Source organism: Balearica regulorum, chromosome 9 (assembly GCF_011004875.1).
Source record: "Balearica regulorum gibbericeps isolate bBalReg1 chromosome 9, bBalReg1.pri, whole genome shotgun sequence".
Lineage (NCBI taxonomy): Eukaryota > Metazoa > Chordata > Aves > Gruiformes > Gruidae > Balearica > Balearica regulorum.
The window spans coordinates 21417923-21440689 of NC_046192.1; the positions used below are offsets into that span (position 1 = coordinate 21417923).

The 22767-nt window shown below is 39.0% G+C and overlaps 1 protein-coding gene across 5 annotated transcripts in view; it reads left to right on the forward strand.

The window, feature by feature from the left end:
* The window catches only part of TBL1XR1 (TBL1X/Y related 1), a 112710-nt gene extending 90209 nt beyond the window's left edge, over positions 1-22501 (forward strand). For 3 of the 5 annotated variants that reach the window (XM_075761525.1, XM_075761526.1, XM_075761527.1), the window contains 14 exons: positions 6198-6300; positions 7946-8091; positions 9535-9754; positions 11829-11961; positions 12162-12303; positions 12611-12674; positions 12779-12876; positions 14656-14716; positions 15933-16054; positions 16553-16627; positions 19119-19246; positions 19423-19588; positions 20480-20581; positions 21725-21932. In XM_075761525.1, coding sequence (XP_075617640.1) covers positions 6243-6300; positions 7946-8091; positions 9535-9754; positions 11829-11961; positions 12162-12303; positions 12611-12674; positions 12779-12876; positions 14656-14716; positions 15933-16054; positions 16553-16627; positions 19119-19246; positions 19423-19588; positions 20480-20581; positions 21725-21751 — 1542 coding nt within the window. In that variant the 5' untranslated portion in view covers positions 6198-6242 and the 3' untranslated portion in view covers positions 21752-21932. Of the gene's footprint in view, positions 1-6197; positions 6301-7945; positions 8092-9534; positions 9755-11828; positions 11962-12161; positions 12304-12610; positions 12675-12778; positions 12877-14655; positions 14717-15932; positions 16055-16552; positions 16628-19118; positions 19247-19422; positions 19589-20479; positions 20582-21724 lie in introns of all 5 variants that reach the window. The other 2 variants (XM_075761524.1, XM_075761523.1) reach the window with 1 other exon arrangement.
* The last annotated feature ends 266 nt before the right edge of the window (positions 22502-22767 follow it).

A 22767-nucleotide genomic window follows, 5' to 3' on the forward strand; every position in this document is an offset into this window, starting at 1 on the left:
TCAGCATCTGAGAAGTCAAAGCGGACTCGGTGGCATTGGTGCCTCAGTGTCATCACTGACCTGGATGCAGTTGGGCAAGTGGAGGAGTTTAGTGTGAGGGCACTTTGCTGGGCTGCGGGGTATTGTCTGTCCCTGAGCCACCGGGACAGCAGTCGCGTAGCTGAGTTCAGCAGGTGTGTTTGCCAGCCTGAGGGATTCCCAGTGCTACCTGCAAAGCATAATGAAGAAAAATTGTGTATTGTACGCAGGACTTCATTTTGAGAGAGGTAATACAGATGTAAAGCAGAATTGTAAGAAAACTTTCCATAGGACTTGTATCCACCTCCAGGTTTTTTGGGTGGAATTATAACTACACATTCCCAGGTTGGTTCATATAATTTGTTGGGTTTTTTTTAACCATCATGGTCATTAAAAAAAAAATAAAATAAAAAAGGAAGATTCTTAAGCAGCAATTAAAAAAAAAATTGTATCATTGTATATGTGCACACATACTAGCAAAATATTTGTCAGGATTTCTTGTGAAAGAGGAAAAAATAAAAGGACTAGTGACAATATTTCTGTTGTAGGAGATTTATTGTTTCTGTAGCCAGACTTCTGTTTCCGTGGATAAATGTAGCAGTCTGTTTATATCTGAACATTAAACATTTTTCAGAGCTACCCAGAGCATTAGCTGTTCCCTTTAACATATCATAGTTGGTACCAAACTAATGATTGGTATGTTTTGGGGAATTATCATTCACAGCAGCTTGCCAGGTTTTTCTGTTATCCTACCTAATTAGAATGTGTTAGAGCCCACCTAAACCTGCAGAAATGATGCTTTCTTAGGCTGTTGTTTGATGATACAATAAATCTAACTCTATTAAATCTACCATGTGTTATAAAACTGTGATTAAGAGATACAAAGTGCTAATCTGATGTATAAATTTTCTCTGCCAGTTCAGGTTTGCTTAAAAAAACAAAACAAAACAAAAAACCCCCAACAAAACACAACGGAAAGAAACCATTAGGCCAGGAGCCATATCAGGCGGCATCTGTTCTTTAGCATTTGGCATGAACCTAGAAGAAGAGTACAAAGCTAGCATAAACATGTAGAGTAGAATAATAATTTGTCAGAAACGCAATCAGGTTTGTACTCTTGGGCACCCATTAGCCTGCAGATCTGGTGTCCGTGATAGTGGAACTTGATCGCGTTACAGTGGATTTTACTTGTAAATTTTACCCCAAGTGTGAAAGTGTGTGAATGGTCCTCGAGGGGCAGAGAAGCCCGCGTGAGCCCCCGCATGCTGGTGTTTTGGTAAGCATGTTACAGAAATACAGGCACGTTTTTGCTAAGTGGGAGCTAAGTCAGAGTCGGTGTGCTGGCTCTGGGATAAGAAACCTCATTTCCTTTGAAAAAAGTAGTTTTTTGAATGACTTCTTGATTTCTGCTATGGATTCAGAGTTGGAGTGGGTGGGTCAGTTTGTCTGAAGCACAGACGCGTGTCTTGTCTGTTCTGACCTGTGGCACATCTAGTTCTTGGGCACGTCTTGAGGCCAGCATGAGTATAGACAGTTGTCTTTTATGGCTGATACGTTTTACACCTGATAAATTTTCGGAGTTCAGGGACTTTCTCTAGTGACATTACGAATTACGTGGGATATCTTGCTCCTGTGCTGATTCTGATTGAATAGTGATGTTACAAAACACAGACTCATCCTCCGGTGGTTTGAGATGATCGGGGGGACACCGGGTGACCTACACTGTAATACAGTTTCCTTGACACTACGGCACTGCCGAGCGTTGCAGGGATGTGTGTGGGTTAAGAGAGCTTGAGAAGAGGCGTGCTGAAGTGGACTTGGTCTTAAGCAGTAGATGTCAATTCTGGTGTGGTCCTAGGGACTAGAAGCCCATGGGCATATTAGTAAGACCTCATACACATCTTTATTTTTACCTGTTTTTGTTTTTAATCCTAGTTCTACCTGTAAGACTTCTTCCCGTACACTGGGACTGCTCCAAGTGCAAAACAAACGTAGAGGCAAGTGGAGAGATTTCCTTTAAAAGCGCACTTGGAGCTAAAACAGTAGTGTGGGTACACCGTGCGGTGCCATATTTCCTGTAAATCCACTGAATGTTTTGAGAAAGACATGGAATTTTTATAAGGGCCAGAAAAAAAAGACCACAAGTATCTTGTTACATTTTCAGAATGGATTTGGGACATACAAATGTAAATATCTTCAGATATTTTTAATTGGCCCTTTGCAACTTAGGCTAGAAATCTACAACTGGTAGGAATTATGTGTGATTTCTCTTTTTGGATCATTTTTCTGTGTCTTTTCTGTTATTTAATTGCTTTATCTAACATAAAGAGCAATAATAATATCTTAAGTGCCCAAAATAAGTAGTTGATTGTGTATGGAAATAACGGATTTGGGGGGAATAAACCAGCATTAATGAAGTAGATCTGCTAGTATGTGGGGTATGTGTGTGAATACGTGCATGGGTGCGTACATAAAGGTAAATTTCTCTTTACTCCCCTAATTTTCTTCTTTTCAGTCTTTCCTCCTCTATTTCTGTTTCCATTTATATGATGCCACTTTTAAGAAACCTTCCTGTCACCTCCCAAACAAACCCTGGGGCATTAGGGACAATGGAGTTCATGTGGTTCGTAGGCTAGCAGGTTTATTTTCTTTCCCGTTAGTTTTTCTTTGTCAGACATCCATGGCAAGTTGTAACTTCAGCATGAAGCAAGGGGCTGGCCGTGTGTGTTGAGCACCAAGAGCAGCATGGGTGGTAGCTTTGGGGTCGGTGGGTCCCCTCTCCATCCTACCTCTGCTCCTTCACCCTCATCCCCTCGCTGCTGCTCTCTGGTCGTTCCCACCGGTTGCTTCCCGGGAAGCCAGGAGCGGGAAGGCGGGAGGCAGCGCAGTTCCTGGGGCTGGAAACGGCAGCAGCTTCCCCATTGCGTGCGATGGGGTTCATGCAGCTCTGAGCTGCTGCTTCAGCTGGGGGCCGGCTGGCTTTGCCCCTGCATGCGAGGGTGGGCAGCCTAAACCCGGCAGCTGGAATTGAGCCTGGCATCGGTTAAAAGTTTGTCAAAGGGAAAGAATTATTGTAGCCCCTCTTAGCTGTGCTTCTGCTCTGTTTTCTCTTTAATGTGATAGTTTGCTTTTGGGATGGGAAGGAGGGTGGCCTGGTGTTGGTGGCTTGGTGTTGGTGGCTCTTCTCGCCGTTCCTCGTGTCCGTTGCCGTGGCGGTAGCCGGACGATGGTTGTCTCTGGGTGCTGGCTGTACCACTGGGCCCGTGATGGGGTAAATACAGAAACGAGTTTTCAGAACATTTAAATAAGCACCAACAAAATGGATAAAGCACTATCTAGTTAAAAAGTGGAAACTTTTGCACCTTTTTCGGTTTCATGTCCTCATCAGGCAAGCTGTATTTTTATCGAACACATTTCTGTTTTTCTAGTTGTTTTGGTACAAAAGGCGGTGTTGCACTGCCACCTCCTGATGGCCGGGCAGGACGGCAGGTGGGGGGACTCAGCTTGGCCTCACCACAGCATCTTGGGGAAAAAGCACTTTCAACCAGCCTTGAAAAATGATACAGCTTTGACTTGGGCAGGGTGAATAACACTTTCTTGACAGACAAGCAAAGTGTTAGCTTCTTTTCTTTAGCTATCCAGCTACGTAACAGGTAATCTCCACAACTCTGCTTTGAGTGGGGGAGTCCTCTTTATATTAATGATGCTGGTCTTCTCTAGGTGGCAAATGGCACCTTCATTGGATTTCTGCATTTTCATCTGTCTTTTTGGATGATGCAGCAAGATTTTAAAAAGACTTTAAAATTTTAAAAAACAGACCCATGAAACACTGCTACGTTTGTGTGTGTATGTAATGTAAAAAGGCTTCTTTATAAGTCTCTTTAAATTTAATTACCTTTTTTTTTATGAAGGAGAATATTGTTCCTCTTACTACAGAACTTCTCTGTAACAAGCAGCCTTAAATAAAGGTGATTTGCGCCATGTATGACAACAAAACATAGCTGAATAAAATTGGTGTTTGGTCCTGCACATGGTAGAATTGGTTGCTGATGCATGAAATGGCTAAAAATGACATTCACTTCGCACACTGCTCAATAAACGAGCCCTCAAAGTATATTTTAATTTAGCAGATATACCTTGTGCGTCGGGCATCGCTGGGGGCTGTGCGTGGAGTGGGGTAGGGTTCGTATCAGTGCACCCTTACAAGTTGTGGTGCACTAGCTAGATGTTATCGTACTGGAGATATTATTTTTTCCTTTAGAAATGAGAAGGATTTAAGTAGTTCTGCATTTTTATTTATTTCCTTAAGAAACTAAAACCATCTTCCCTGCCTTTGGCAGCGCAATATGCTTGAGCTGCTTTATAAGCACGAGATCTGGGTTTCTGTGGACACGTCCAGAATCATGCAGGGCCCCTCATTTCCCACGCAGGATAACCCCGGCTCTCCCACTCGGGTCTGGCCCCAGCTGGGTCTGAGCCCTCCCTGCACAGCTCTCGGACTGTGACATTTCTCCTGCGCCCTCTCCAACCCAAGTGAGCAGTGTGTGCTGCCCTCCATCCTGCCCACTGCTGTTAGCTGGGTGGGTGGCTGCATGGCTGGGGCAGGTTTGGGGGGTCCACGTGCTCATCGACTTGCCAGGGTTCATGTGTGGTTTTGAGCGAACACACTCCTGTTGATGTCAGAGTTCATCCTGTAGCCTCTCCTCTCCTCGAGGAGCTTAGTTGAGTCTTTCCTCTACAACATTATGGGGCTTACAGGAAAGTCACATCTTGGAGAGCTTTTCTCACTGTCAAATTTGGATGTAATTGGTAAAATTCAAAAGTTAGATGATAAGAACAAGAGTGTGACCATTTTGTCATATTTCCTTGGGAAATCATGGGAAAAGGTGCCTAGAAAGAATATGCCTGGCAGCCTTATAATGCCGATCATAATCTTTATTTGTTGCTCACTGTTGTGTTCACTGCTTTCCCACTTGGAGCAAGAGTGGCAAATGGCCTGACCACACAGCCATGTAGTGAGAACTTTCTACTTTGAATAATACAAGAAAATCTGTTGTTCAGTTCTTTTTTTTTTTTTTAAAAAAAAATCAGATCCAGGTCAGACTTTGTCAAATAACAATAGGAAAGTCTCTTACCTTCTCTGACTCCAGTTCCATAGAAGAAAATGATGGTGGCAGCTGGGTAAAGAGGTTGAAGGTCTCTTGATGGAAAGTGCTGGATGGATACTGGGAATAGGAGATGGACCTTATTTCATACGATGTTCTGGAAGCTGATACTTTGACTTGTTTGGAAAGATCAGGATTTTAATATTCAAACATTTAGAAGTCATGAGAATGCACTCAAAAATGAGGCATAAATTTAGAAAAAACACTGTGTTCTCTCTCTTTGTCTTCATGTTATGAAGACTCTTGTTTCTTCATATTTTCAAAATTTATCCTGTAAAGTATATATGGCCTGGTATGTTATTTGTCTTGCTACCGTTAATAAAATCAAGGGAAAATTGTGTGTATATGTATCCGTCAGTATTTTTTAAAGCATTGATTGAAAGCGTAGAGAAGTGTTACTAAAAATGCTCTGTTCAAAGCTTGTCTCAAGTTCAAGAATTCCTTTTGCAAAGCCTAAGTGTATGGCTGAGATATTTTCTGATTTTTAGTGGAAATAGTTGGCCTTTCTTTGAACAGATACAGTGATGTAGCCCATATTAAACCTTTTTACTAGAGCAGGAGTACATGAAAGTTGAAGTAGATTAGAAAGTAAAAATGGGAACTTCCCTGGGTACCAATGTGAAGGAAGCCAAGTTGTCTGTCTTTGCTAGCCAGAGAAATCCAAATTTTTGAAAAATGTGTTCCATACTGATGATGCTTATTTGATGAAACTCAATTATTTTTTAAAAACCTGTGAAATGAGGCCTTTTTAATACTGATATTAAGTGGCATAGTTCCCCAGTTCATACCAATTTGCATCATTTGAGAATCCGGCCCTTCAATATTTAATTTACTGACCTTTATGTTGTGGTGAGACAAATGACTTTTTAATGACTACGGTAGACTTATTTGCATTATAAAATAAAACCATTGTCTCTGCTGCCAGGGAGCTACTTGCATTATAAATGTAGCATTTGTTGAGAAATACGTATTAGGTACTAAAAATATTTAATTGACCTACTTTTTTATTTTCAGGGTTGTGTCCTTTGTTGTGACCTCATGGTTTAACTGGGAATAAAGATGAGTATAAGCAGTGATGAGGTTAACTTCTTGGTATATAGATACTTGCAAGAGTCAGGTGAGTTTTTTTTCAATTCTTTTTTTCAATTGTTAAACAATGCATAATTTATTTGGTATTCATCTGCGACTGACTTTAGAAAACGCAGACTCATTTAATTATTTTGCCAGTAGGCATGTGCTTCTGTCTGAACGGTTTCTTGGTGTTTCTTCTCAACAAGAGAATGAATTCCCGCCAAGTTACCTTCTGTAACTTAATCAGATTTAGTCATTTGGAGTCTTCAGATGGCAGTCAACCAACTAAGGACTCGATTGCTAGAAATGCATTTTCCTGGAGATGGCTTTTATCTACAGGGTGATGACACTTTGCACCATTTTATTTGGGGCTGCTTGAAGAAGAAAAAAGGATGACCACCAAAGTGATGGTGCTCTTGTGAGCTGGTCTTGCGTGGCCGAATTCCTTGCCTGAATGTGACTGTGGGAGGGCAGATGTTGCTGTGTTTCAAAGGAAGAAGGGGTGACCATATGACTCCTATCATTTGAATCTAAATACAGATAGAACAGATTTTTTTACAGGAATGACTCTTGGGTTCTCAAAAGCCTCCCTCCCTGCAGGATACTTTCTTGGAGGATTTTGTCCTTTGGGGTCAGGCTAGCCAAAGCCTGCTGCTTCTTAGGAGGAAGAGCAAAAGACAGATGAACATTGTCAAACTTGAAAACACACTTCAGGCTTCTTGAAAATGCATGTAACTGATGCAACGACTGTCTGCTGCTCATGGACTTCCAAAATCGAGGCAAAGAAGCACCAGAAGCAATGGTGGATGGCAGAGTTTTTCAGTGTCTGCTTGTCAGAAGAAAGCAGAAACATTGTTCTGCCTGAATTTACTGAAAACTATTATACATTCTCATTCCAGTTGCAGATTGCTTTTGTCACAGAAGCCAAACTTACAAAATTGCTTTATGTTCATCTGAAAGTTTGCAGGCAGCTTCCTAGTTACCTGACAGAGTGGGATGGGGGGGGAGTTTAAGAAAAAATTCTGAGACAGTAAAGTTAATTTGCTGAAACAACTATTGTTCTCTAGGTTAAATTTGCCTTTTCAGGGCGATCAAATAAATCAAAAGCAACTGCCGGTGCTGCACCATAACATGCTGGCCACTTCTTAATCAGTGCACAATACTGATGTAGTTGTAAGTGCCAAAACACACACAATTATGACAGCACTGTACCATGAAGTGAATTCTGTTCTACGTACAGGTCCATTTTACTTTCACGGGTAACAAATCAGTGAGCAAAAATAACAACTGAGTCTTGGTGTTTTGGAGGTATATATTTTATTAAATACTATGTATGATATAATACACACACACATGTATATATGTTTTAGCATATAAAAATATATCTAAATGCTATTGCAAACTGTATATTTTCTATTTTTGTATTTACTCATGCACAAATGTTTTGCCAATGGTACCAAGATGAAGAATTGTTGTGTTTATATATAAACTTCATTTTTGCCTTTTTGTACATTTAAACTAGAAACATATGCGGGAAACAACAGAGATGTTTTGATGAGGGTTTTTTTTTTGTAAACATGCTATAACTTTGTATAATATGCTTAGGTTTGTAAACAGAAGATCCTACAGTAGTCAGGCAAGTAGCATTGTCTGTCCATAAATCAATTCTGATATTTTTGCCTTGTCTTTAGGGTTTTCTCATTCAGCATTTACCTTTGGTATAGAGAGCCATATCAGCCAGTCTAACATAAATGGTGCTCTGGTGCCACCAGCTGCTTTGATTTCCATCATCCAGAAAGGTCTGCAGTATGTAGAGGCAGAAGTCAGTATTAATGAGGTAAGGAGGCTTTGCCTGCAGGAGCATTATGTCCTTGCTTGCAGTAAGTTCAAATGTTAGTATTTTTTCTTAACTTTCTTGTATCCTATTTATTTACTTTTACTTCAGATTCCTTACTGCTGGTGTTCACCATGACTCCAGTGGTGGAACCAGAATGGAGTGACATAACTGGGTAGGGGTTCTGCCCAGTGCAGCCACACAACACCAGGCATGGTGTTCTGGCTCATTGCTTAAAGGTCCGTTGTCTGTAGAGTTTTTACCCTAATATAATGTTGTAGTAAATCCAGACAAGTGTAATAAAATAATCAGTGAAACCAGTAACCTCTTAATTTTTGTTTTTGTAGACTTCCACTAAGGAGGTGGGAGAGCACTATGTGGCTCTCGTTTGGGTGATGTGTCGTTATAATGAAGTAATGAGAGCCCAAGGCAAGGTTTCCAAACAGAGAGAGGGTTTCAGTTTGTGGCAGGAAGGATGATGGTATATGCCGGTTTGCTTTTAGCCCCTGCTGGCTAATTCATCTTCAGCAGGATCTATTAAATGGTTATTCCAGCAGTACAGAAAGCTATGTATCTTCCTGCCTGATGCTGCAGATACCCTTGATTTCCATTCTCATTTATGCCTGGAAGGTTAGCAGCCTTTGTATGTGCCAGTTATATTGCAGAAGAAAACAATTTTTTTCATTACTTCTGCTCTCCTTCCAGTCTCCCTTATGTCTTCTGTTCGTCTGTAGTTTTCATAGTCCCAGTGAAGCAAATCCTTTCCCTTAGGAAGCCTCAGAAAAATAAAGCAAATGATTGGAATAGAAGAAGGAGACTCTATATTTATCTCAAAGAATCCTTCTAGCCCCTAAAAATAGATCCTTACAAAGCCCTAGCGTATGTATATGGGTATTTTTAACTGGGTCTTGTCCATTTCAGGATAAAATTCTTCCTTGTTGTTTGAAAGCATGCCAGCACTGTTTAAAAAAAGGAAGAAAACTAGTCAACTCTCCAGATAATATGTTTATGGAAAGTATTAGTCTAATAAGATAGAATAACTTCACAAGCCAGTGACCCAACTTGCAATGTTTGCAGCTCTTCAAACAAACCATTAGATTTTGTTGCAGCCACTCATGTCTGAAATCACATTCTGAGGTAGCTTAGAGAATTTTTTGCTTTAGCAGGCTATTTAGCAAACTTGAAGCATAAAAGTTTTGATTCCAGAAGCTCTGCCAGAGGCCTGCAGTGGCTTTTTTTGCATATTTATGGTGGGCACTTAAGTTTATAATAAAATTCTAATCTTAACCACAACAATGATGAGATCTCATTTCCAGCACTAAGTGTAGACTCTTTTATTAAATCAAAACTTTTGCTTTAATTTTCCTTGGAATTTTTGCCAATAATGTTAATTTGTACTTGATGTTGTCTTTTTTGTTGTTGTTTTCTCCCTCCACTGTAATTTAGGATGGTACCTTGTTTGATGGTAGGCCGATAGAGTCTCTCTCACTGATAGATGCAGTAATGCCTGATGTGGTACAGACAAGACAACAGGCCTACAGAGATAAACTTGCACAACAGCAGGCAGCAGCTGCTGCAGCTGCAGCCGCAACTAACCAACAGGGATCAGCGAAAAATGGAGAAAATACTGCAAATGGAGAAGAGAACGGTGCACATACTATAGCAAGTAAGTTGAGACAGAAATGACCTTAGCCTATGTTATGTCATTTCCGTGTCATTTATCATATTGCTGGTTAATGGGCTGTAGTATGAGCTAGCAGACAGAGAGATCCATGTGTAGCAGTACTAGTAACCCTTCAGCTTGCAGAGGATACCGTCAGCATAGGAGATACCTTAATAGATGGTGTCTCGCCTTTGACTGTCCCAGGTTTGATACTTGGAATTGCAGGAAGAGATGCGAACTCCTGAGTTTATTAATTCCCAGTACTCCATGGACCAGAGTCCCAGTACTGCTCCTTTCCTGCCATCTGAAGGTTTTTCACAGGACCCTCTGAGATTTCCTGCCTGAAGAGAAAAAATCAGAGACAACTCTTTAAATATTGCACCTGCTCAGCTTTGGCCCCTGTACAAGGATCAAGGAGAGGAGTCTGCTAGTCCGTAGCTGGTTAAATCTGAGCATTGCTCATGATGCTCCGCAGACTACTTTTGATGAGTCCTGCTAACCCCGTGAATCAGAGAGCTGTAACCAGTTCTGTGGGACAGACTTTTCTGTTATGCTGGGAAGATCGTGGTTGCCAAATTAAATCCTGTGTCATTTATCTCCTTTTTCCATATCAGTTTTCATTTGCTATTCAGAATTATTTGATGCAACTTCTTACAGGTTTGCTTTATTCATTGGTTCCGTTTTTGTTGTGGTTGGTGAAACAGATGGCTTTTATTTGTCATTCACTGGTCAAAGAAACGTAATGGACTATCAGGCTTAGTATAGAAAAGTTCAGGCCAGACATCAAAATGTGATTTTGAAAATACTGTTCTGGAAGTCTGAATTACATGTTTGAGAGCAGGAGTTACAGTTCCTGCAAGAAAAAACACTTTTGAGAGAATATTCATATCAAGCCCTGCACACATTTTGCACTTTACAGCTGGATTTTACTGATTTTTTTTTTTTGGTTATTATATGATAAATAACCTTGGAAATATAATCTCTGTCTTAAGCAAATAAGCTCTCTACTTTAAAAATCTCAAAAGAATATTTAGTTGTTAACTATGAACTGGATAGAGTAAGTGTAAACTTCCTATCTCAGCCACTGTTAAATGTGATATACCAGCAACCCCTACTGGCTGGTACACCAAATGATACTGGCATTGATTCTCTTTAATTGAAGCAATGTTTTATATGGTGCTCTTTCTTAAAAATATGCATGTTTTAATAGACTTTTCTGACACACACAAACAGTGACAGAAACCCTTAATGTTAAATTAAGCAATCGATGTGAAACGGTTTGTTTAACCACAGTGACTAAATACAGAACAGGTGAACTGTTCAGCATTTTTTATATTTTGCATTTACTCTCAGTGTAAATTTATTTTTAATAATGGAAAATGATTGATGGTAGCTGGCAAGAAAACTGTTTTGTCAGTTGAATTACCCCCCAGTATGTTTTACAGAACAATATGGATTCAACATCACTTCCACGCAAAAAGCTATGTATTGCGACAATTCCACGGTAATTGCTGATGCAATTTAAAAAGCTCCATTATCAGTTTACTGTATCACCAAATGTTATTATATTAATTAAAAACATTTTGTAAGTGAAGTGTCTGAGATGTAGATTTAAACCTGTTTGACTGCAGTTGGTGAAAAGAGAGCTTTTTGAAAACGAATGTGTCATAGAGGTATTTTTAAAGCACAAGATAGACTAGCAGCATATTGTACTGTGCATTATCGTGCCTGAAAAACTGTGACTACTTTTAACATCAGCATTTATTTTTTAACATAGCAAAAAATTAACTTTTGGCCTCAATTTTGAAGTTTCAAAATTCAGTCCATTTGGATGCTGAGGTTTAGAAGGGCTAAGAGCTTTCTCACATTTTTGAAGCTCCCCATCTGTTTATAGTACTGCATAAGTTGGAACTGGAGACATAAAGGAACACTATGCCTTTGTCAAATCTTGATCCATGTAAATTATGAATTAATTGTTATGCTCATTCCAGACGAATATTAACCATACAGTAGTTACAACATACTGTCCCAAAATATTAAAATCCACCTCTCTCTACTGTTGTTTCCCATAATGCAGATAATCACACAGATATGATGGAAGTAGATGGAGATGTTGAAATCCCTCCCAACAAGGCAGTGGTGCTGCGTGGCCATGAATCTGAAGTATTCATCTGTGCCTGGAATCCCATTAGTGACCTTTTGGCCTCAGGGTATGCGTGTTAACTGTGTACATACGTAATATTAACGCTCGGAGGCATCCTTCTGTGTGTTGATGGTAGCAAGTTAAAATAATACCTGCCTCAACGCTCTCTACATCAAATGTCACAATGTTTGTTCTTTCAAAAGGAATACTTTTTTAAAATGGAATTAATTGGGAGAAGGAGTTATGTTCTCATTTACTATTTTGTAGATCTGGAGATTCGACAGCACGGATATGGAACCTCAGTGAAAACAGCACGAGCGGCTCTACGCAGCTGGTACTTCGACACTGTATACGAGAAGGAGGGCAGGATGTACCCAGCAACAAAGATGTGACATCACTGGATTGGAACGTAAGTGGAAATGGCTGTGCTGAAAATACTCCAAGAAAATTGTACCTATGATTTTGCATAGTCAAATTTTAAGTGACAGCAACTGCGCATCCTCTGCTATGGCTCCTGAAATTCATATTTCTATTTTTGAGTTGCATTGTAATTTTTTGTATTGTACTTCAGGGACTTCTTTTTAAAAAAGTTTTAGTCAATGGAATAAATACCATAAATCTTGTGCAGATGTATTCTACCTGAAATTTGCTTTGTGCTCTTTAGCTTTGACTTATACAGTAAAGATAAGTAAATAAAATAACCTTTTTGCTGGCAGAGTGAAGGTACACTTCTAGCAACTGGGTCTTACGATGGCTTTGCAAGGATATGGACTAAAGATGGTAAGCGAAATACTTTTACTTTCTAGTACATTTTCCTGTATTGTGGCTCACAGCATAGTTTTTTTTTATTTTTTTAATGTATTCATATCAATATAAATTTTCAGGTAATCTTGCCAGCACCTTAGGGCAACATAAAGGTCCTATATTTGCGTTAAAATGGAACAAGAAAGGAAACTTCATTTTAAGTGCAGGAGTGGACAAGGTGAGATAATCTTTGGTAAAATTAAAATTCTTTCCTTCACCGTTATAATCTAATTGTAAGCATAATAGCAAAGCTATAGAAAGTAAGTCAATTAAACTAAAGGCATGGGACGTAAATATGTACTTACAAAGAACTTGTTACCTTAGCTATGTTTCCTTGTGTTTTATAGTAGTTTATTGAGATATTTTAACTTATTAGATATCAGTGTCCCCGGATCTCTTCCCAATTAGGTTAGCATAAACTGGAAAGTAAGTGCCTTGAACGCAGGACCATTAAACCTTTGTAAAACCAAATAATCTACAATTTAGTGAAGCACTTTATGCAAAGCTTCAGAAAAAAAATTGTACAGGAGGAATAGGTTCAGGCTGATTTGGATATCAGTCAAACCTAAGAATGATTAAAAAGGTTAGAGCTGGAACATAAGAAAAGTCAATATATCTGACTGGGGAGGTGCCAGTAGTGTAATACCATGAAGCTCATTGTTTGACTGTGTTTTATTTCACTTCTCTAAACAAACTAAAGGACTCACAAGATCTTTAAATTCATAGCTGTTGTTAGTGTGAGCGATTTTATGAACGGTAGGAAGGGCACACAGTGAAGAGTAGGCTGGAGACGAATTCAAAGAATAGAATAGACTGTTCAAAGAGTAAGAAGAGTTTAGTTTTTCCTCTGTAACTGATTGAAGGTGCAGAAGTAAACACAGGCTTTCTCTTAGTGAGACTGTACAGGCTCAGTAAGGCCACAGGCCCGCAATGCATAAAACTGGCAGCATCACTGAAAAGTAGTAGATTTTCTCCTTTATTTATCATATTTTTCCTGCACACATTTAACCTGCTTTGCTTTAGTGCCCAGCTTTATAAAGGCTTGTGCTGGCACAAAAGAACGAGAAGTAAATGTCTCAAAGCATGGAAAGGATGGGTTTCTTCTTTTGGCAGCTGGCAACTGTGCCAGTTTTTAAATCTCTGTGGAGGTACAGCTGTAATTTGCAGAAAAATATTCTGGAAGAGAGAGAAGCCTCATTTCAGTCAATAGAACTCCTTGGACAAAGCAACTGAGATTATGCTTTGAAAAATACTCTGTGTTAGCAGAAAGATTGACCCAACCTTATGCTGCTTTTCCAAAAATAATTTGTGGTCAGTTTGTGCTTCCACTGAATTCAGTGTTAAAATTTTCATTGATTGTTGAGGTATGTCGGGAACATTGGCATATAATACACTGATTATAAAATACTAATTTTGTCATGTGAGATTTCTCTCATCAGAAAGATATCAGAAGTATTGGCAGAGAACAACTTGGAACAAAATTACACCCTAAAATCAAATCTTTCAGATTCTTAAGTATGAGACTAATTGTTTATATAGAGATGTCCTTAGGGACAAATGGATATTTGAATTGACAATCGGAATATACAAGTATTTGAATTAAAATAGGTGCGTGGAGTGGATTAGAACAATACAAATAGGGCTAAAGAGATAAATCTACTTATTTTTTGTTTATTTTTTTTTTAAAAAAAAAAAGCCCACAACCCCCTTCTTCCCTCCAGACCTCAGATTAAACATCTTTCAAATATTACAACATAGTAGGTTTTTCTACTGTTGTCTGTACATCTACTACCATTTCTTTTTTAGTACAGGTAAAACACTAGAAATACATAATCGGGAGCAGGTTTGGGCAGTGGGGAGTAGGCTAGGTAGTCCGATACTTGGGAATGGTGGTGGTTGTGGAGATATTAGCAATTTGTACAAGTTTGTTTATTGTTTATTTATCTGTTTAATACAGACCACAATTATTTGGGATGCCCACACTGGCGAAGCGAAGCAGCAGTTTCCTTTTCATTCTGGTAAGTCTAGATTTTTTTGGTCATTCAGGAATGTCATCTGAAGAGACAAAAAAAAAGTTTTATTTATTTAAAAAAAATAAATCTGAAGTTTGTGGAGCTTATTTCCACCATTTTAAAGTCTTACAGGCAGTTGTTGGGTATTGACTCCCATATTCGTAGTCTTATGAATTTTGAGAACGTAAACAGAGATAGAATCGTTTGGATTTTATAACTTTATAACTCACAATTTTATTGCAGTTCTTTGAAAGTTGTAAGATATAACCCAAATATTACTGACTTTCTGTAGTACAGTGGCAGACAAATCAAGTGGGTGGGCCATGAAGGATTTGTGTTTATCAGCTAAGGACTGCATTTGTCATCTTCCTGCTACAGTAATCCCAGCTCCGCATCCCATTGTTCCGCGCTGCCTGCTGTGCTATCCCCAATTTGTTTGGCCACAAACCAGCTGAAAGGCTGTTCGTCGGCCAGCTGGGATGAGAGTGCAGCCTCTCAGGAGGTCAGACAAATTGCTTTGTGGGCTGCATGCTGCGCAAGCCTGCCAGAATCAGCTGGAAAATAGAATAGAGAGGATGACGAACATGCCATTGAAGGGCCTTTAAGAAATGGCTCTCATTTCCACTTTTTATTCCACTTGCGCTACATTTTCAGTGGCATGACAACAATCAAAACCATCAATTCTTTATTTACTCCAACTAATTCTGTGTGCTGTCTGCCATAAATATCTTGGCTTGACCAAATGGAATAAGTTGCCCATGATTAAGCTTCAAGTTACCACACCTTATTAAAGGAAGGAAATAAATCATTACCTTTCACTGGCTGCCATCTATGAGCACAAGCACGGACTGTTATTGGAGATGCGCCCATGTATGACGATGTGTTAAGTTGTGGGAACCTGTTCCTCGTGCCGACTCTTGACACTTATTTTTCAATGACTTAACTACAGCTTGTTGTCCTGCTGCACTGTCTTCTGTATAACTGTTTCATTTCAGATATGTTCCATATTTTAATGACTTCTATTAAATTTTATTTCATGTCTTTGTGTAAGACTGGTTTTGGCTGCATTTCTCACTGTTCATAGTGTTCGATTATCTTTAGAACTGCTGTAAGATTAATGGTTGCTTCCTGTTGGCATTTGTTCTAAGGTGGTGCATGCTAAATTTGCAGATCAAACTCCTGCAGAATACATACCATAGTTTTAACTGTCTTTTTCTTTTAGCACCAGCATTAGATGTTGATTGGCAGAGTAACAACACGTTTGCCTCTTGCAGTACAGACATGTGTATTCACGTCTGTAAACTAGGACAAGATAGGCCCATCAAAACCTTCCAGGGTCACACAGTAAGTACTGGAAAATTGGGGGTTGCTATACGATATTTTTATTAATGAGAGCTTGGGGGCCCAGTGTACTTGCCAGTATACAGCATTGTGTCATGGTTGGTCTTTGGCAACAGGCAACAGATATGTATAGGCAGGTAGTTGTAGTTAAGGTCATATAGTAACCATAGTTTCTGTCATTATGAGAACAATTCTCACCCCTGTGTGCAGCATTTTTTACCAGTGCCAGGATGGCATAGCAAAAGTGAGCTTTCGAAGAAGAAACATGGTAACTTTAAGACTTTGCTATGCAGAGCTTATGTTGTGTAAGAGCATGCGTGGGGAAACGTGATGAACAAGTAGCAAAAAGTTGTTACTGAAGGCAAAGCTAGTAGTGAAAATTAAATGTTAAAATACTGACGATTGTACAAATGCTCAAACTGCTGTCCAACTTTATCTTTTGTAAGCTGTCATTTGTAATGGAAGTGAAGACTCCAACTTACTCTCACTGTTCAATTTTAGAATGAAGTAAACGCAATCAAATGGGATCCAACTGGTAATCTTCTGGCATCCTGCTCTGATGATATGACTCTAAAGGTAATGGGAGTTCTGGTGATGGCCGTTGTCTTTGTAGGATTCCGGAACGTGCACCATTAGTTCGGGCAATCCAGCAGTATCACTGCACTGGCCATGTCATCTAATATTTGTTCCTTTTTAATGTAACAAGATTGGGCAATCCTAGCAAATCCTTGTTAATCAAAGCCAAGCTTTGGTCCAGGGAACTTGTTACAGGCTGCCACCCTGAGACTTGGAGCATGATTTATTAGGTGTTTTTAGCTGTTTACAGAATCAGGTCATTAATCATTAAGCTGTCACGCTTGATGGTTGCTTTTGGTTAAAAGGAAGAGTTGGAATGCTTGTCGCGTAACACATACAAGAATGGGTGACTAGCTCCTTTCCTGGTTTTCTTCTGTTTTCCCCTTATTTCTACTTAAAATCTTTGCCATGTTGTTTCATAAGAGACTCTGTGTATTCCTTAGTTTTTCCAATTCATCAGCAATCATTCTACAGTTTTCAATTGCGCCTACACTTTTCCTCCAAATAATTCATAGCAACTTACTTTCTTGTACAACTGGGGCAAACTTGTGAATGCAGAGGATACCGTAACTTACACATAGGTCTTCTAGGTGCCCTAGAGATCCACACAAAAATACCACCAGGTTAGATGCAGCAGGGGAAGTGAAGTTGTTCGTGGCTGACAGGCCTGTCCTGTTTCCACGTTACAGATGCTTTTCCGTTACTCCCATAGTGCGTTGTATTTAGTGGATGTTTTAGCACTGTGTTTGGTAGAGTTTCAGGATATGGGTTTTTATGTTGACAGCGCTGTCCTACTAGTAGCCCATGGGCCAGTTATTTCTGTCTAGTTCACTGTCGTTTAATCAGAGACAGGGAATGGCTGGATGAGTAGCCAGATATCCCCTCCTGTGCTGGCACAGAGTCAGGCACTTGCAATGGAAATCACCTTATCTAAATATAAACATGTAAGCATTAAGCCTGCAGTTGAAAGCTAGGTGTCTAGACATCTTTAGTCAACAGTGCCTAGCATGACTGAAGAGCAATTCATCCTTTGCTAAGTTAAGTGTCTAAGTCAAGTGTGAGGAGTAAATCCCTGAGAGCATCAGTCATTCTCCATTGGCAATGGATGGAGTCAAAATAGTCAGCTTGAGCTAGATATTTAATACTTAACAGCTGAAACTCAGGTGAGATGGATTCCAGTCTAGAGCTCAAGCTGATGCTGCTGCCTCTCAGTGAGGAGAGAGGTGACAACTGGGAACATGTCACCATTTGTGGGCTCAGGCAGTTCAGGCAATTAACTTCTTGGTTGCTGTTTTGAATTCAGCCCAGCCTGGAAAGAATTTGTCATTTTGTTCAGGGTTAACTGGAAGACCAATTGCTTGTAGATAAGTCCATGCATCACTGATCACTTGTGCATCACTTACTTTTCAATGGCAGTAGGAATGAATGTCAGCTTTTAAAGCATATGGAAGATGCCTAGTGGGTATTTTTGTTTGTTTGGGTTTTTTTTTAATTTATTTTTCTCTCTTGTGATGCCAGTTGATTTTCTCTGGTGCAGCTGATATGGACTCTTTTCATCTATACTGGTTTTGGGAAGAGAAGCTAGATTTTGAGCCCATCAATTTGAACTGGAAATACAATTTTAATTCTGTCTGCACATTGAAAATCAATTTTCTGTTCAGTGAGGCACTACTTCTGAAAAGCATCATTCATTTAAACATACACCCCAATTGCTTCTTAAATGCAGTTGGGCTTAAACATGTTCCTGGTAGCTTTTTCTAACAAAAAGTCAGCTGAAAGCACTACTGAACCAAATGTAATTTAAAAAAAAAAAAACAAAAAAAACATTCAGATGATTAGCTACCATATTAAGTTTCAGATTTAGGAAAATGTATAAAACCCTTCCAAATCTGTAGTGGCAATGCAAACTCTTAATAGAATAAAGTTATTTTGTTTGTTGAAGGTCATCATGCAGGAGTTGGAGTCTAAGGAACTGTGTGCACTACTGAACAAATACCTGGCAATGCAAATCCTAATAAGCCACAGAAATGCCATAATGGTTTTTGCAGTATGCATCTATGGCTTTGTATGAAAACAGAAATTTTCTCTACTATCCCTTTACTTCACTCAGACTGTGTAGCAAGACATTCATTTAAAAATAGGACTGTGATACTTTGTCAACTCGGACACGAACATATACATAATTGCTCTTCTTCGTTTAGCATCTGTTCTCATCCCTGCACTTTTCAAGGGTCTTGCAGTTAGATGTGCGGACTGGTTTCTATGGACAGCACCTTTGTTGCTCATTAACACCATCAGGTACTTCTAACTGAAAGAATGGAAGGTGCTGGAATACTACTTGTCATAGTTACTCTAGAAACTCAGCAGTCACAGCAAATGTTTTGAGCGGCCTAAAAGGTAGCAGTCCGCCTGCAAACAATAAAGATGTAACATGTATTTGAGTACAACATTGTGCTAAATGTCTTTGTGTTTTCTTCCGTTTTTATCGTAGATCTGGAGTATGAAACAAGACAGTTGTGTCCATGACTTACAAGCACACAACAAAGAAATTTATACTATCAAATGGAGTCCTACAGGACCAGGAACAAATAATCCAAATGCCAATCTTATGTTAGCAAGGTACTACTTAATCCTGGTTTTAAGTGCCTGTTAAGCATTATTTTTACTTCATTGTATATATATGTAGGTTCACAGAATGTCTTGAAGCATGTAGGATACTGTATCGTATTGTGTTGGTATTAGAAACAAAAATATGTAAAATTGAGATGTAATTAATCTGTTTTTTCCCTTCACAGTGCATCCTTTGATTCTACTGTTAGGTTATGGGATGTAGACAGAGGAATTTGTATTCATACTCTGACAAAACATCAAGAACCTGTGTACAGTGTAGCTTTCAGTCCTGATGGCAGGTACCTGGCCAGCGGCTCCTTTGATAAATGTGTACACATCTGGAATACGCAGGTATAGCTCTTCTGGCTGTTGAGAAGTTTGTGTTTTGGTCTGTTCCATCAGCACCCTTCCAACCTTTGTGCTCCATTGTGTTTTGGCCACAAAGATCTTTGCCATTCCTCACATGCTGACTTGCTTTTCTCTTTGTTCTAAGATTATTTCTGTTAATGAATGTGCATTTAATTTCTCTCTTTGAGCGCTTGCTTATGGTGAAGTAATAATTGTCTTTACATTGCCTTTACTTAGTAAAAAAAGCCCAAAACCCCCCAAACAAACGAAAAAAAAACAACTGAAAAACCACCACCACCAAAACACATTCAACAAAGTGTCTCCAATCACGTGTTGCATCCAAAAATTATCTTTTAACTCTGAACTTTAAACTCCTGATAAAACAGGTTTGCTGTTGAAAAATGCTGACTGGATGTAGACATACAATTCTGATACCTATTTCATTGAATTTCACTGAAAACCAAGAGAATGTAAAGAGAGAAAATACAATGATGACAAAATGTTTCTGTGTAGCTTTCTGAGAGGACACTATTACTTGTTTTGTTTTTTCTGGCAAAAAAGGGCTGCGAGTGAAAGTCTAAGGACCTTGTTCTTAGGCAAGATGTGCTCTCTGGCTACTGGGAATTGGATATTCATTTTTGAAAGGCTCATTTTAGTAATTGGAAGTAGTTGTGACCATTCCCAGTTTTGCCTGTTCAAACACAAGAGATCAAGATGCGATAATTGTCTGTCATGTCCTTTAACACAGTGCTGAGGTCGTCTGCGAGTCTCATCTGGACCATTTCCTGAGAATTTCAACTTTTAAAAGCAGTCGGGAAGTTTTACATGTTGTACAAATTTTACTTGATTGCTTGGATTTTGCCATACTAATTACATGTTTTATCCCTTTTTTAGACAGGTGCCCTAGTTCACAGTTATCGGGGAACAGGAGGGATTTTTGAGGTTTGCTGGAATGCAGCAGGAGACAAAGTTGGAGCAAGTGCTTCAGATGGTTCAGTAAGTGCAGCTGGACTTGTTTGACACTAACAGCAAGCATGTCTCAGAAATCTTTTGACTAGCAATGGAGACAAAACTTCCTCCTGTACTGAATTTTAATACAGCCAGCTCACATGTAGATTTTCACATATAAGGGTGCTGTAATGTTGAAAGGATTTATGCAAATGTCTTTATTCCAGCTCAATGTGTTACTGTTCTAAACCCTCCAAAAAGCTCCGAAAGTGAAGATGCCTCTAATTTAAATTTTCTGTCCCTACTGGGGCTGACCATGGAACTGTGATCATCGTGGCTGGGCTTTCCATTATAGTCTGGAAACATTCATTTTTGCCTCTTTGCCCTTTTTGAGGGCAAATGTTCAGTGTAGGTGACGTTATTGTGCTGCACGACAGGAATGAAATATCTTCTGCATTGCATTTCACAGAAAGAGCAGCAAAACAAAGTTCTGGATTTTAAGTAGACTAAATTCTGGAGAATTAATTTTGATTTGCCTTTCATATCATTTTAGCCTAATAAGTATAGACAGTATCATAAAAGGAACAAAAGCTCAGAGGCATGTCCTGCGTAGAAATTATTCATCGTTCCACTTTAGATGACCCTTGTATACACATGCTGTGTAACCTTTCTAGTCTTTTCCAGTTAATTTGACCCAAGAGGCTGATTGTACTTGCAACAGATTGCTTTTCATTTAGTTTTTGCTCTGTTTAAAAATGTTGGATTTATTTTGTTTTATATTGTTTGCTAGCGAAAGCCTTCCTCATCCCCTCTGTTTTAAATGTGCTTATGGCTCATAATAACTAAGCAAATAGAGGCACATTTGAACTGTTTGATGACTAAAAGCATAGCTTTTATATGATTATATTTTACTAGTAGATTTCTGTATCTGACAGAACTAGAACACTGACTAGTCAATGTTCTGATAGTAATTCCTGAGGCAGCAGTACCCTTAGCAGGTCTGGCTGGGTGCTCATAACCAAAGTGCTCACCTGGTGATGTTTCCCCCCCACAATCTATTGTTAAAAGCCACCAGATGAAACTCGCACAATCTGTTTTGTAGGTTTTCCTTGGATATTTCACACAGAATTGTATAATTGTGGAATATTGTGCAATGTACATTTTCTGTACATGTATTTCGTTTTCTTACAGGTTTGTGTATTAGACCTACGGAAATAGCGCTACTAGTTGGAAGCCATGGACCGACTATGAATGTGTACATAGCCAAAATGACTGTCCCTGACCCATGTACTGCTATAGTCCCAATTGAACCATGGCCAGTCCACTACAGCCAAACGTAAAAGAAATATATACATATACTGTATATAAAAAAAAAGAGAAGAAAAGAAAAAAAAATTACACCCTGAAGAGGATGACAGAGTTTTGTCACAGCTTGTGAATCCTGTTCACCAAGTGCTGGAATCTGCTGTGCCCCAAAATAATGTTTAAAGGTTTTGGATATGGAAAACAGAAGAGAGAGTGAGCGAGAGAGAGAAACATACCGTATACAAGAGCAGACCCATATACTTACCAAATTCAGAAGATACTAATGGCAGCCTTCATTACCCCTTCCCCCTTTAAATCCATTATGACCATGGATTGTGGGGTATTTTTGTTTTCCTTCTCAGTAGTTGAGCAGTTTGTGTGTACAGAGAAAATGGACTTCCAGAAATCTGCAGCAGTAGTTTTTTCTTTGCTTTTAAACATTGGGTTTTCTGTTTTGTTTTGGTTAAGTTTACGGATGCATGAAGTAAGGGAGTGAATTAGTTTCTTGTTTATATTTTTTTTCACCTCAGAAAAAAATGTTTCTTTGAAACATATTTTAATGCATTCTTTGAAGAGGTAGATTGAACCTGATAATGTTTGGTACATTTTATGGCTCCCAGAGCACAATTTTGTGAACAGAGGGAGGGTGGAAAAGGGATTATGGAGAGAGAAGAAAAAAAAAAAAATATAGTCCTTCTTTGAGGCGTGATATTTCATGTCCTGCTCACCTACGAAGTATGACAGTAATGGGTATAATGCTATGTTTTATTTTCTGGTGACATGGCTGAAATGCAGTAGTTTCTTATTTGGGACATAATTCTGCCAAACTTAAGAATAGAAGGGCACAAAAATACAGAAAAGAAAAATACAGGGATGCAAAAAAAAGAAAAAGAAAAAAAAGGACAAAAAAAAGAGGAAAAAATGCATCG